The following is a 15,716-nucleotide window of genomic DNA, read 5'->3' as shown; positions in this document are numbered from 1 at the left end:
GAGAAAATGACCATTTTGAAGAGACCCTTTGCAGGACTGTAGATATAAAAATCATTTATGACATGTTTACTATGTGCCAGTGAATTCTATCATTTAATACATACAACTTGTATGCCATGTATCTTTACTCTACATTATCAGATCAAGACGGCTCAGAGAGGCTAATTGACCAGCTTAAGATCACACAGCTCTTAAGAGGATAAGTCAAAATTCAAACTAAGATCCCTCTTCAATCAAACCTGGAAGTTAGTCCATCATGAAATTCTGCCTCCTAAGGCAGGCTTTTATTTTCTCATGCATGCCATAGATATTTGTCAACTACTTTGGGAATGTAACCATGTGGAGTAGATCCATCCTTTAGAATGCCCCCACTTTGAGTCTAGGCAGCCATGTTTGTAATTTCTCGTCTATTCAGACCTTTACTGATTACCTACCTTATGCCAGGAATGCCTGTGAGCACTGGATATTTAAGGTTAATCGAAGCAGGCGTAGTCTCTGCACATACAGGCTGACTGAGGACACTGACAAACAATTAAACAAATAATATATAGTCGGAAACTCTGATTAATATTGAAAAGGAAAGATGGCGGTATCATTGAGAACATATAATTGGAGGACCACTTTAGATAAGAGTTCAGAGAAACGTCTCTGAGAAAGTTAAATAGAATATGGGACCTAAAGTAGTAACTAGCTATATCAGGAGCGGAAGAAAGAAGAGTAGGGATGAAAACTTCCCAGCATACGTGAAGGTCCTGAGAAGGGAAGGGTCAGTAGAGGAAGACAAGTGTGCCCGGAGACGAGTGATCAGTGCCCAGCTGATCGCAGCCAACCTCAGATGTCCTTCAGCAGTGGGGATCTGCAGCCTGAAGGCTTTCTCCTTGGACAACGGCAAATTCACATCACAGTTCCATGGAGTCAGCTGGGCTCCATGGGATCTAACTGAGTCCAGACAGTTGTCTTTTCAAAACTTGGAGTTAGTGATACAGAGAATTTAGCCATTAGTTTTGGGCTCTGAAGATATGAGTCCCCGTAGAGTGAGGCCAAGAGGCAGCATCCTGGGCCACAGCCTTGTGTGAACCTTTGTTACAGAGGTTATAGAAACAGATATATCTGCAGAGCGATCGTTGGAACACACTTGGAGAGAAGAGAAGTCAAGAGGTGTGACGCTCCTGGTGGGGAGGTAAAGAGCATGCTTAGCATGCATGAGGTCCTGGGATCAATCCCCAGTACCTCCATTAAAAATAAATAAAGTAAATAAACCTAGTTACCTCCTCCCATCCAAAAAAAAGGGGGGGGTGAGGCATTCCAGAAAGACATAGAGTGGCTGCCTTCTGATTTTCCAGTTTAATTTCACTCTCTTGAGTCGTTCTCGCCCCCCACCCCATAGCAAGAGGCAGAATGACTTAATGCACACTCTGGGGGAAAACACACCCGGGGGTCAATCCTGCCTCCGCCCTCTGTGAGCTAGGGGTAAATTACAAAATATCTCCTGCCAGACATTGTGCTAAAAGGGCTTTACTTCTCTCATTGTATTTTCTCTATCTTATGAGATGAACTGTCTGTTTCAGATAAGGAAACTGAGGTATAGAGAGGTGAAGTAGTTTGTCCCAAATGCGGCAGCTGGTCAGCAGTAGAGCCCAGCCTTGAAGGCTGGTCTGTCTGACTGAGCACTTACCCAGCTGATCACAGCCAACCTCAGATGTCATTCAGCAGTGGGGTTCTGCAGCCTGAAGGCTTTCTCGTTGGACAGTGGCAAATTCACATCACAGTTCCATCTGAAGACTTGGCCTCTTCTCCTTGTGAAATGGAAATGAAATCCAGTGTTACAGGCCACTGTGGAGAAGATTTCTGGAGTCACAGTAAATGGAACTGAGAGGGCCCGAGGGGACTCATGCTGGGAATAGTTCCCAGGTTTGCAAGCCCCAGTGTTCCCATTAGTGGGAAGACAGACTAGCTGTCTCTGAATCCCTAAAGAGAAGGGCGTCTCCAGTAGGGTTCCTCTTCTACTTGCAGACTCCCAGAGACTGTTCCTCTTGTCCATCCCTTTGGGAGGCACTGCTCTGGGCTTGTGCTACCATTGTTCCATTCTCTTACATCTGTGACCCCCAGGGAAGAATTTGGGTGAAAGGTCCAGGCACCGTCTTGTTACTCCCTGGGACTCGACATTGTCTCAGCCCAAGTGTCTTGGCCAATATTCTAACCCTTCTGTGTGTTATTCTCCTCATCAAGTGCAACTGGCGTATCTTTTGACGAACAGAAATTCTTAAATTTACTGTAGAACAATTTATCAGTATTGTTTGATTTATTTTGTTCACCAGTTTGTTTGGGAGATTCATCAATCTTTAGTGTATATTTGGTTTATGTAGCCTCATTCTGTGTAGAATTCCATTAGATAAATATACCACAATTTTTAATCCATTATAACATAGATGGGCATTTAGGGTTTTTTTCCAGTTGGAGACCACTATGAATAGGGCTGCTGTGGCTATTCTTGCATCTGTTGATAAGCAAATATGTGTAATTCTACAATGCACATTCTAGGGGTGTGTACCTAGGCATGGAAATGTGTGGAAATTTACAACCCAATGGCAGTCCAGAGAGTTTTACCCACATTTCCTCCCATTTGTAGCGTAAAAGGGTTTTAGTTGCTCCACATCTTCAGCAAGACTCAGATTGTTAGTCTTTTAAATTTTAGTCATGCTGGTGAGTGTGTGAGAGTGCCTCGTGGTTTTACTTTGATATGAAAAATGAATTCAACCACCTTTTATTATGTTTTTTGTTCATTTGGATATTTTCCTATGTGGAGTAGCCATTCAAATCTTATGTTTATTTTTCTATTGCATTTTTCTCCACCCTTTTTCTTATTGATTTGAAGAATCTTTTATGTAGTCTGGATTTGATTTCTTTGTTAAAGTTAGGTAGGCAGGTAGATAGATAGATAGACAGACAGACAGACAGACTTTTCCTACTCTGTGAGTTGCCTTTTCACTATCTAAATGATATATTTTGTTGAACAACATATTGTAAATTTAATGCAGCCCTATTTGTCTATTTGTTCCTTTATGATTAGTACTTTCTGTGTTTTGTTTTAACCTGGCCAAATATATAAAGATATTCCCTTATGTCATTTCCAAAAAGCTTTTGTTTTCTACCTTTTATATTTAGCTCTATAATCCTTCTGGAAGTAATTTTTGTTTATGGCGTGAGTTATAATTCATCTTTCTTCTATATGGACATTCAATAACCCTAGCACCATTTGTTGAAAAGGCCGTCTTTTCCTCACTGCATTTCAGTATTACTTTTGTCACATATATGTGTATATGTGTGTAGCTATGCCTACAAACCTTTGTAATGAAAAGTTTTTTTTTTCTTTTGTGAAAATACCTAGGAGTAGAATTGCTGGGTCAATGGTACATATTTAACTGTATGAGAAACTGACAAACTTACACATTTGACCCATTTCAAGTTACATTTTGCATGAGGTGCATCATAAGAGACTATATTCATTTAACACATATTGATTGAGCTGGCACGATTTATTGAAACGATATCCTTTCCACATTAAATTGCCTTAGTGAATTTATAAAATATTAATTGAACTTACATGTATTGACCTATTTCAGAATTATGCATTCTGTTCCACTGATCTATACTGTTATTTTCATTGCTATGGATTTATAAAAAGTTTTGAAATTAGGTAAAGTCAGCCTGGCAGTTTGTTTTTCATTTTTCAGTTGTTTTGGCTATTCTGACCCCCTTTCACTTCTATATAAAATTAAGGATTAGCTGCTAAATATAGTCTACTGATATTTTGATTTTGATTGCATTGAATCTATAGATCAGTTTGGGGGAGAACCAGCTCTATAGTAATATTGAGTCATCCAATCTACGTGCAAGGTATAGCTCTATTTATTTGAGTCCTCTTTAATTTGACTCATGAATGTTTTGTGGATTTTAATGTACTGGTATTGCAAGTATTTTGTTAAATTTATCCATCTCTATTGTGTGGTTTTATACTGTCATAAATAGTATGTTAAAAATTTCAATTCCCAATGTTCACTGCTAGGATATAGAAGAATCATTGGTTTGGGGGCTACCTTGCTAAACTCACTCAGTTCAAATACTGTGGGGGAGATTTTAAAATTTTCTTTCCCATCTTTTTCTGCCTTCTTTAAGATAATTTAGTTCATGTTATTCAGTTTATTTCTATTATTGGCTTATTAGGTATATGTCTTTTTTTGAGCATCAGGTTTCTATCCCAGTCTTTTTATCTTGTCTTCTTTTGTGTGTGCGTGTGTCTGCCCCATGCAAAACGCAATGTTTACCCAACTTTATACATAAATATAAAAGACTAATTAGTATGTAACCAGCATCTGGAGTAATATTTAAGGCTGTGATGATGTCCCCAACTCTAGTCTATTTGGGATGTGATGATGGAAATCAAAAAATTTTTAAGGAGTTTGATATGGATATATGTGTAGAATATTACAGCTTTCTTTCATTATTCCTTTATTTCATTCCATTGGCTCTGACTTAGGTGACCCCATAGATGAATGAGGACAATCTGGCTTTGTTGCCTCTCTTCCCACAGGGTTCAACCTGGAGTTCCGTTTTTCGTGTATTTTCCTGGGCATTTTCAAAGTTAGGTTCTTCTCTTTTCAGAGGAGCAAGCTACATGCATTGGGGAGTTAAGACAATGGAGCGCATTGAAACTAATGCTTTGGAGATATTAAAGTAACCTTGATCAGATAACTGACAAATAAGATTTCAAGGCATAGTAGAAGCTTTAATAAAATTTCACAGTGAATCTTTGTGTTAACTCAACAAGAGATCAAATAAAAATTAAAAGTTGTACGTAGATTGATGTATTGATTTTGTATGCATTCTATGTATTGTTATGCATAGAAGTAGAAATGGAAATATTATTACAATCAATTATTATAGAAAAAAGCTATTAAATACATATAAAATAAATCCCATTTGTGTAAACATAAAATTTTACAAATAAAAACCACTGGAGAAGGATAAAAAATGAATAGTGAAAGGGTAAGTACTTTGACTTTATCCTTTGTTTCCATGTCTATGTTTTTTGGATTTCCATCATGAAGCAGAATTAATTTTTAAGGCAGCAAATCAAAAAGGAATTTCCACTTGGGAGAAAAATCACTCTTCACATTCCAAGCTATGACTTATCTAGGTAGGCATTAATCTGGTAGGGAAAGGCCAGTGAGGAGGTCTTTCCACAGCTCCTTCTGGGCTCATACTCACAGGGCATCCACCCTGATGTTATTTCCAAGGACAGTGTTTCCTCAAAGTCTGCCCTTAGAACCATCTGCCTCAGAACTACCTGACCCCAGATCCCATGAACGAGCATCTCCGGAGGTGGAGCTGGGATCTGCATCTTTAACAAGCTCCCCAGGTGATTCTGCGGAACATCAAAGTTTAGGGACCACTGCCTGAGGGCATCTGTTCTGGAGGGAGTAAGAAGAACACTGAGCAATTAATACAGGTTTAATGCATGTTTCCAGCCAAGAGCTTGGTGCCCTGTCCCCTTGGGTCCTCTCCCTGGTGGGTAGAGCACAGTCTTCACATCTCCATTTCTGAAGCCGATGAATTGAGGAGTAGGCTCCAGGCTCATGACTTTTCTCTCTGAAGACAGTGAGAGGTTCAAGGCCACAGAAGCTGTAGGCTAAATCTGGTCTCTGGGTGTCCTACAGAGAAGGTGAGAAACTAGTACATACTTCTGGTATTTAGAGGACTTGAGCATAAAATTCAGAGTAGAACTGGTTATCCTTCACCAATAGCCAACATCAGGGGTGTGTGTGTGTGTGTATGTGTGTGTGTGTACACACAGGTGCTCATCACTTCTCTGTGCTCTTGCTTAAGTTACATCTTATACTAGTTCCCAAAGACAAAGGGAGGAAGCATATCATGGCCTCTCTCTATGCAATAGCTTGATACCAGCTGTTTTAATTTTGGATTATGGATGTTCATGCGGTTATGAGAGGTTGTTGAATCAGGAGGAGACTGGAGAATGATTAACCTGAGTACTAGTAAAATACATATAACTGCCAGTAATAGTTTTATTTTTAAAGCAGTGATATTACAAGACTGAGCTTGAAAAAACTCTGAGTTCAATCAACAAATATCTTTCTTTTCTCTTCAACTTTTATACATAATGGAAACTTCGGCTATTTTATTTTTGATCCACTTTTGTTTGAGTCTGTGTTGTTGAAATATCTTCTCTACACTTTACTAATTAATGGATTTTGAAGTCAGATTTCAAAACTTCTGTATGTTACAACCTGAAGGTCAAACATTGTAATTGTTTTTATACATACAAAGAGTATAGAAATTAGGGGGATTATACCTTACTCTGCCTCTGCTAAGACACTGTGACACTTTCTCTTTACAGACTAGACACAGCTGCAAACTATGAGGCTGCCTCTCCCTTAGATGATGGAAAAATGCCACTGAACCAGTGTCTCTTCTATATCAAATTCTCTTCTCCATTGACAAGTTCTCTCATTTTACATGATAATACAATCCACTTTAAAGGACTTTAGCAGGGACAAGGCAATGCAGACAGACATAGGCATATTCAGTAGAAAGGATCTCATTTTTTTCTGCCTGCTGTAAATCAAAATTTGTTGATTTCTGCTTCTTTCCCCATCCTTTCATCCTAACAGACAGGAGAGGAGCATGAGGAGGGAGAACCAGAGCAGTATGTCCCAGTTCCTCCTCCTGGGGCTCCCCATCCGGCCAGAGCAGCAGGGCATGGTCTTCGCCCTGTTCCTGGGCGTGTACCTGACCACGGTGCTGGGGAACCTGCTCATCATCCTGCTCATCAGGCTGGACTCTCGCCTCCACACCCCCATGTACTTCTTCCTTAGCCACTTGGCCCTCACTGACGTCTCTTTCTCATCTGTCACCGTCCCTAGGATGTTAACGAGCATGCAAACTCAGGATCAATCCATCCCCTATGCAGAATGCATAGCACAGATGTATTTTTTCATATTTTTTACTGATCTGGACAATTTCCTTCTCACCTCAATGGCATATGATCGGTACGTGGCCATCTGTCACCCTCTGCACTACACCACCATCATGAGAGAGGGACCGTGCACCTTACTAGTCACTGTATCTTGGATTCTGTCCTGTGCCAATGCCCTGTGTCACACCCTCCTCCTGACCCAGCTGTCCTTTTGTGCTGACAACGCCATCCCCCATTTCTTCTGTGACCTTGATGTCCTGCTCAAGCTCTCCTGCTCAGACACATCGCTCAATGAGCTGGCCATCTTCATAGCAGGAATGGCAGTCATTATCCTCCCACTTACATCCATCTTGATCTCTTATGGCCGCATTGGGGCCGCCATCCTGAAGGTTCCATCCACCAAGGGCATCTGCAAAGCTTTGTCAACATGTGGCTCCCACCTCTCTGTGGTAGCTCTGTATTATGGAACAATTATTGCCCTGTATTTTTTCCCATCATCCAGCATGGCTAGTGACAAGAACATAATTGCCTCTGTGATGTACACAGTGGTGACACCACTGCTGAATCCTTTCATTTACAGCCTAAGGAACAGGGACATGAAGGGGGCCCTGGAGAAACTCTTCAACAGGGCAACAGTCTTGTCTCAATGACATTTGCTCATCTTTATAATAGACATATATTCACAAACTCCAGATCCTACACGTATAATCTTGAGCCCAGCATGAAATAAATACTTAGCAAATATTTGATAACTTGAATTTCATTCTGTTACAATTATTCCCTTTTCCTAGAAATTCTTTAGTATGAATTAATAATATTGAGTTGATATTATTGATTATTGTTCTTGTGTATTAGATTGAGAAATTACATAGCCCATAGAAATTATGTCTCTCTTCCTATTTCCAGGGAATCACATTAGTTCTTTTTTTTTTAAAATCTCTAGTGAGGCAAAATTGACATGTAAATGTTGTGTATGTTTAAAATGTACAATTTGATGGTTTAATGTGTATATGTTGTGAAATGATCACAGTTAATGAATGTATTCAGCACCTCCATGTAGTCACCATTTTATCTGTGTGTACATCTGGTGAGAAGACTTAATTTAAGATCTGCTCCGCTGCAACCCCAGGCAACATCGCTAAGGCCACCTTTGATACCGTCTCCAACCCACTGATCCCACTGATTTTCCCAGAAGAAGCATCTCATAAGGTTTAGAACGAAGTTTGCAACATTTTGGAAAAAATGAATGTATGATAAGGTCACAAGTTTGCCAATTCTTCTGGAAGTTAATAATTATGGACACTTCAGCTGAGTAGGTTATATTCGCCTGAAAAGTTAAAGTTAACATTACTTCTTTCAAAGTGTAAAAATAGACTTTTCTTAGAGAAGGGGAATCATAAATCCCAGAACCAGGAGCTTCAGCACTTATATTTCAGCTTTAGATACTGTATACATACATATTTTCATATTTCAATAAATTATGTATTTATTGAAATATATAAATATAATACAATATAAATAATATTTATAATGGAAATATATATAACTTATTATAAATATTATTTGTAATGAAGCCATAATATAAATATTATATGTAGGTATATATTATTTATGTTTCAATAAATTATATAATATATGTTTTATTTATATAAAATATATATCTACAGTAAATGAATTGTGTATAGATAGATACAGAATTTCAACTACAACATGTATTTTAAGAGTAAAAATATGATCCTATTTCATCACAGATGGAAGGGGAAAAGTGAATCTACTAAAGAATTAGAATCACTTCGCTTCTGAAGGAAAAAAATCCACATGTATTAGATGATTATTTTTGAATCCAAGAGGTTTTTTTTTTTTTAAAGAAGAATCTATAAATGAAATCAAGACAGAGCTCAGGGATACATAAAATTTAATTTATTTGTCATTAAGGATAAGAAGTTGGAGTTAATACCAGAAAAATAGCGGCTCTCCTTTTCTTATAGACTCTGTCATTCAAGAGCCACTTAGCGAGTGACCTGCTCTATGTCAGGCAGTGCACCCAGCCCTGGTCATTCAGAGCTGGATAAAGACACAACCTCCATGCTAAAGAAGGAGACGTTCCAGTAGTGTAGAGACAGGTGAGCTAAAATTGAGCATGAGTTTACAAGTGCTCTAACAGCATACTGCTGCTGATTGTGCTTACTACGCATGCTTACTGTGTGTCAGGCACTGTGGTAAAAGCTTTACCTGTATTACCTATTTTAATCCTCATACAATCCAGTGAAGCATGAACTGTTATTTTCTGTGGTCTCAGTTGAGGAAACTGAGGCTTAGAGACAATGACGTCAGTAGAAGAAGTGGTAGCAGCACGAGGGAGGCTGTCGCTGATGCCGCCGGGACGTCAGTGAGGGCTTCACAGGGGAAGCAGGTCTGCAGCTGGGTGCGGAAGTAGGCTCAGGATTATGATACGTGATGGGAACAATGGCAGTCTAGGCAGGGGGACAGAGGGAACCAGGGCATTGAAACAGACAGCAAGTTCAGGGAAACGTAAAACGTTCGGTGTTGCTAAAGCCTGTGTGCGTGTGAGCCAAGTGAGGATCAAGAGATGAGACTAGAGCAGCAGACAAGGACTCTGATGCCCTGGCAGGGAGTTTAGATGCTGCCTTGCAAGTGATCAGGTGCCGCTGACTGGGGGTGGGTGGAGGAGGGATGAAACCTGGGGAAGGTTATGTTCGTGTTTTATAAAGATGACTCAGGTGACCGATGGATGAGGTGGTTGGAAATGGAGTGGAGAGGCTGGAGACAGGGAGCTCAATTAGAAGGTCCCTGCACATCCAGGTAACGTGGATGTGCCTGAATGGAGACAAGGGCAGGGGAATGGGGGAGAGAGTGCCTTTGAAGCACTAGGAAGGGCTAGTCTGGTCTCAATAATTGATGGGAAGTAGGTGGTGGAAGAAGGACTAATCTTGATTTCTGGTTCTGTCAACTGATATTTGAGAACAGAATGGGAGGCTGGCACTTTGAGTTAATTTTGAATAGGTTTAACAGTCAAAGTGAGGGAACAAGTTTCTGACCACCTGCTTTCTAAAAACAGGTTCCAAGCAAGAAGGAGGCAAGTACCCTAAATAGGTAAGGGGCACCAGCAATCTCTTCATCACCCCGCCCCACACTGATCCCAATTAAAAGCACATCCTATTCACTCTACACACCAAAATGCAGAGAGTGAGAAATAATGTCTGCTTTCGTGTGAATACCTTAATGTCAACATCATATTAACCTTATTTAAATGAGGCACCTAAAAGGAATAGAAGTTTGAACTTAGGGATTAAGGGTGGGGATGATGGGATGTATCCAGGAACAAAGAAGTTTGGAAATTTTAACACAGCGGTAACTATTCTGGTTGGGTGGGAACCAGTCCCATCTCCTAGTCTGCCTGGGTCCTGTGGGAAGAACTTCAGTCCAGCCCCAGACAGCATTCAAACAGGTACCGCACTGTCCGTGGAGTAAGATTTCCTGCGGGTCAGGATGAGTGAAGAAGGGGAGCTGGCTGGGCCAGTCTGAGCAGCAGGTTCAGGGTATCAGAGGGGGCATGAGTGCGGGGATAGCGGGTGCTGTGTCCTGTACTCTGACTTCTCAGCCTCCCTCAGGTCCATGAGCTCTGTCATCAGGAGCCTTAGAACTCTCCCGGGGGCTCCCTCCTGTGAGAGCTGATCATGGGAAGCAGAGGGTATTTTCTTGCCAGCTCAAAGGACAGAAGAGAGCTCGAGATGAACGGCAGGGTGAGAGTGTCAGTGCCCCACCCGCTGTAGGACAACAGATGTCAAGAGAATGAAAGGAGAGTTCTGGATAAGGAGATGAGAGCAGGAGTCCAGGGTTGCAACTTCCCTAGCTCTGATTATCTGCTAAAGCCCTCCTCCCCAATCAAGGACCCAGAGAGACTATCATAAAGGAGATCCGGAGAGAAGAACAGATGTCCCATTCAGATCATCAAACAAATGGAACCCTCAAGTACTAAGATGCGGCGTGCTGCTTGAAATGACTCACACCTGTAGTTTCCATTGCTGAAGCCTGGGAGAGTTTGAGTCCACGAAGGATGATCAGTAATTATTCATTGACAAAAATACAGGAATTATGAAACATTTTCAGACAAGTTGACTCTGAGTAACAGACTGCTTTGGGGAGGGTTTTTAGGCAGCCAGTAAATTTTGGCCACACCAGAGGTAATGAGGAGTCAAAATTACATGGTCTTTTTTTAAAGAATTGTATTTTTAATGTTTCTAAGATTCCTAGAGGCAGAAGAAACCCTATATGATCATAAACAAGATTTCTTTATCTCTGCAATTAATTTAAGCTGCTGGTGAGCCTTTTAGAGCTGAAAGCAAACCTAAAGGTAAATAACCAAAGAGAAGTTGCCATGTTCACACCTACTAGTCATAAAAAGGATGCTGGCATTGAACATTTCTGACCAGTAGGGTGAATAGACAGCCCAAGGAGTCTGAACATCCTTCTTGGTGAAATTTTGGCAAACCACGGGAAATGAAGCAAGCAGGATGGAAATCTAAAGATTGAATTTCAGTCTTCTGGTGAGGAACTCTTTACCTATGTTGCCTCTCCTGGAATGTAACACCATCCTTTATTTCTTTTGTCTTAACCTCCACTTAGTGCTGTAAGCAAGACAGGTGTCACCCAATTTTTTTTTATTACTGACAAATTAATAATCTGGAATAAAAGTGTCATGAAAGCAGGGTCTTTGTCTTATTCCGTTCTCTGTCCCCAGCACTTACAACAGCTCCTACCATAGTGGAGGTGTCTAGTGTATATGTGTTTCATGAATGAATCTCAGAAAAAATATTTTTGTACTTTTTGAGTGGAGGAAGGACAAAGAGTGACAACAGGATTAATAACAACATCTGGCATTTGTTGAAAATTGACTAGCCACCTATAATGAAAAAGAATATGGAAACGAATATATGTTTGCATATGTATGCCTGAAACATTATGCTGTACACCAGAAATGGACAGAACATTGTAAACTGACTCTACTACAATTTAAAAAAAAGAATCATGTACTGAAATAAAAGAGAGAAATGACTATTATGAGCCACTATACTAGATGCATCTCTTAGTTTATCTCAGTTAATCCTCCAAGTCACCTTATTGGGTAGAGATTATATTCTCAGTCTTACAGATGAGAAGGCTCAGGCTCAGGGAGGTGGGGTCAGGGGATCACAGTCTTATGACTAGCGCATAGCAGACCCCGGACTGAAGCCATGCTTGTCTGACTCCGAGCCTATGTCTTTTCACTGAAAGTTGCTCTCACTGCGTCCAAGAGGAGAGAATTCTCCGACAACTGAGGAGCCTCTTAAGGGCCCCCTTCATGTCCTTGTTCCTCAGACTGTAGATAAAGGGGTTCAACATGGGGGTCACCACGGTGTACACTGCTGCGGCTGCCACGTCCTTCTCTTCAGAGGCCACCGAGGGAGGACACAGATAGGCGCTGAAGAGGGTCCCATAGAACATGCAGACCACACAGAGGTGGGAACTGCAGGTGGAAAAGGCCTTGCTGCCCCCGCCAGGAGTTCGGACCCTCAGGACGGCAGAGACGATGTGAATGTAGGAGATGACAATGCACATAAAGAGGATGATGAGCACTGTGCCTCCCAAGGCAAAAACCATCAGCTCGTTGATGCGGGTGTCAGAACACGACAGCTTCAGGACAGGAACTATGTCACAGAAAAAGTGAGCTATTTCTCCAGCAGCACGGAAGGACAGCCGAGCCATGAGGAGGGTGTGAGTCAGGGCAACAGCGTGGGTGAGGACCCAGCACCATGCAAGCAGGAGGGCGCAGACTCGAGGACTCATGATCCTGGAGTAGTGGAGAGGGCGGCAGATGGCCACGTAGCGGTCGTAGGCCATCACAGCTAGGAAGAAGCTGTCCAGATCCCCGAACATCAGAAAGAAATACATTTGTGTCAGGCAACCAGCATAGGAGATGGTATGACACTGGGTCTGAACATTTCTCAGCACCTGGGTTACTGTGGAGGATATCAAACCCATGTCAACAAAAGACAGATTGGCCAAAAAGAAGTACATAGGGGTGTGGAGGTGTGGGTCAGAGCCGATGGCCAGGATTATGAGTAGGTTCCCAGCCAAGGTGACAAGATACATACACAGGAATATTCCAAAGAATAACTGCTGTTGCTCTGGTGACCTTGATATACCTCGGAGGAAAAATTCAGAGATGCTGGATTGGTTTTCCATGACTCTGTAGCATCCAGAAACTAGGGAAAACAGTTAGAATGAGAGATTTCTTCTAAAACTCTACATGTGCTGTCTCCCAAACCTTCCAACTCCCAAATCTCCCTTTAAATTCGTTTTCATCCCCAATCCTGACTTCAGCTCCAATTTGACCCTACTTTCTTCCTTCTCTCTTTCTTGTGAATATTAATACTTTTTTCCTTTCCTCTCTGTTTCCCTCTGGTCAATCTTTTATACGGAGAGTTGTCTTCCAAGGAGACTCTGGGCATGTTCATCTCTGGGATTACCAGGTCCTGGACCAGGTCTATAGCCCGTATCAATTTCATCATTGTAGTAGTGTAGATGCAGGAGTAGACGGAGGTGAGCTAAATCTTACCTTCTCTTGGTAGCCCCAAATCCATACAAAACTGTTTTTAAAACTCTCTCAATTTCTCATTTTAGACTGAAGGGCATATGAAGAACTCATATCCCCTTATTTCCTTATCTTTTCTTCTGAAATTGGAAATACGGGGTTCTGCATTTCCCCGCATCTGAGTTTTGTCATTGGCACCACCGTCATCCTGTAGCTAACATTCACTAGCCACATGTTACATGTCAGATACTCAACTAAGCATTTCATGCAGATAGTCTCCTTTCACCCTTCAACCAGACTAGGAAGCAGAAATTATTATTCTTAAGATTGTATAGAGAAAACTGAGGCTAAGGATATTTGAGTCATTTGCACCCACAGCTTGTAAATTTCAAGACAGACTTCAAACCCATGGCACTGGATGCCAGAGATTACGTCGCCAATCAGTATAGATAGAAAGTGATTTTCTATCACCACATTTATGGTTAGTCCCTCAGTATCCCTAGTTTAACGTCTTTGGCCTCACTTGCCCTTCCTATCTTGTCTTTTATAGAATAGTGAAGTTTAAGAACTAGGAAGAACCTACAAGATCATATGGTCCTGAGATCCCCCAAACATTGGTCATAATCAGAATCAAGTGAGATGCATGTTAAAAATACGGAATCCTCAGATCTTCTCAGACCTATTGAGTTACATTCTCTAATATATAGTCCCTGTGCTTAAAAACTAACTAAACCCTCCTCAGTTGTGTTGATGCTTCATAGTGATTAGATTCTTTTAAAAAAAAATTTTTTAGCAGGGAAGTAATTAGGTTGATTATTTATTCATTTATTTAAATGGAGGTACTGGGGATTAAATCCAGGACCTCGTACATGCTAAGCACACACTCTACTACTGAGCTATACCCTCTTCCACTCAATAGGGATTTAAAAGAATTCATCTAATTTAACTCTTCCATTTAATTCACAGATTAATAAGCTAAGGTTCAAAAAAAGTGAAGTTATTAAAACAATTTACTTTGTGTCCTAGAAGATATGGTCCAAGAACCAGGGTTTTCAGGCTCTTCACTAGTGACCTTTCTTTGAAGGCAGCTATCCTTCCATTTTTCACTATTTTTGTTAATATTGTACAGACTAAATATGTTCCTACGACTGATTTCTATTAAAATCCACACTAAAGAAAAACTTGCCTACAGGTTATTAGAATATTTATTGAAACTTTGTTCATATTTTGAAGTTAATACTCCAGGCTTTAATAGGAGAATTATCTGAGCACGATTACGTATTTCTTTACTCTCGACCCCTACACTAATTGAAGAACATACCTCAGAGCTATATCACCTCTTTTGAGAGACCGGAAGTCCACAAGCTAAGTTAATTTTCTCCCCTACTCCATCTTTTCGTGGAGAATATGATGCCTCTAACTGGGCACATTCGAATAACCCTGTCCTGGAAGGTGACAGACTCTTAAGACTCAAATGATTGCGCATCTTATTAAGGGGAGGGTGCTTTCCTGACCTGCAGATCCTGCCTTCAGAAATAAAGTCCGTTTTTTTCCATTTTAGCCTCTCAAGGGTACTAAAGTATTTTAGGACAGAGCTGCATCTCTTTCATTATCTCTTTTGCATGTAATGCCTTGATCAGTCTATTCCTATAGTGTCCCTCAGTCTGTGGAACCGACCAGTTGACATCAAAATATTTTCCAAATTCTCAAAAAAAAAAAAAAAAAAAAGGTTCAGAACTTTCTATTGTAAGCCCAGCTTTTAACCTTTGTCCTTTTTTCTTCTCTACTTAAGAGTCTTATGCTACTATCTCTTGCCTTATCCCTTGGTTCTTCTTTCTCTTAAAGAGTTTCTCATCCTTCATCCTGACTATAGCCTCAGAAAACTGTGTAGCCCTAGAGACAGCAATGAGGTGCTTCCAGAACCTTGGGGCAATCTCTGCCTCTGTCATCTTGGCTGATAAGGTCCCTTTACTTACTTCTGCTGCTTCTTCACCTACTGTGTCTGCCAACAGCTAAGAGCTGGCTTGGACATGATGGAGAGATGATTCCAAAGGCACGACCTGCTAGCCTGCAACTGTGTGTCTCAAATTTCTCTTCTCACTGCTACCCTGCTTACTGAGAAGTCAC

The 15,716-nt window shown here is 40.9% G+C and overlaps 2 protein-coding genes across 2 annotated transcripts in view; one reads left to right on the top strand and one right to left on the bottom strand.

The window, feature by feature from the left end:
• The window catches only part of LOC105092648 (olfactory receptor 1J4), a 47,240-nt gene extending 39,596 nt beyond the window's left edge, over positions 1-7,644 (top strand). The window contains exon 3 of the mRNA XM_010984370.3: positions 6,702-7,644. Coding sequence (XP_010982672.3) covers positions 6,702-7,644 — 943 coding nt within the window. The remainder of the gene's footprint in view (positions 1-6,701) is intronic.
• A 4,651-nt stretch (positions 7,645-12,295) lies between these two features.
• LOC105092683 (olfactory receptor 1N1) lies at positions 12,296-13,277 on the bottom strand. The gene has a single exon (XM_010984401.3). It carries the CDS (start codon positions 13,238-13,240, stop codon positions 12,296-12,298), a length of 945 nt encoding a protein of 314 aa, XP_010982703.2. The 5' UTR covers positions 13,241-13,277.
• Between the last annotated feature and the right edge of the window lie 2,439 nt (positions 13,278-15,716).

This window comes from Camelus dromedarius, chromosome 10 (genome assembly GCF_036321535.1).
Source record: "Camelus dromedarius isolate mCamDro1 chromosome 10, mCamDro1.pat, whole genome shotgun sequence".
In the NCBI taxonomy this organism is placed as follows: Eukaryota; Metazoa; Chordata; class Mammalia; order Artiodactyla; family Camelidae; genus Camelus; species Camelus dromedarius.
The sequence above is the reverse complement of the archived record's forward strand: the minus strand, read 5'-3'. Positions and strand labels throughout refer to the sequence as shown.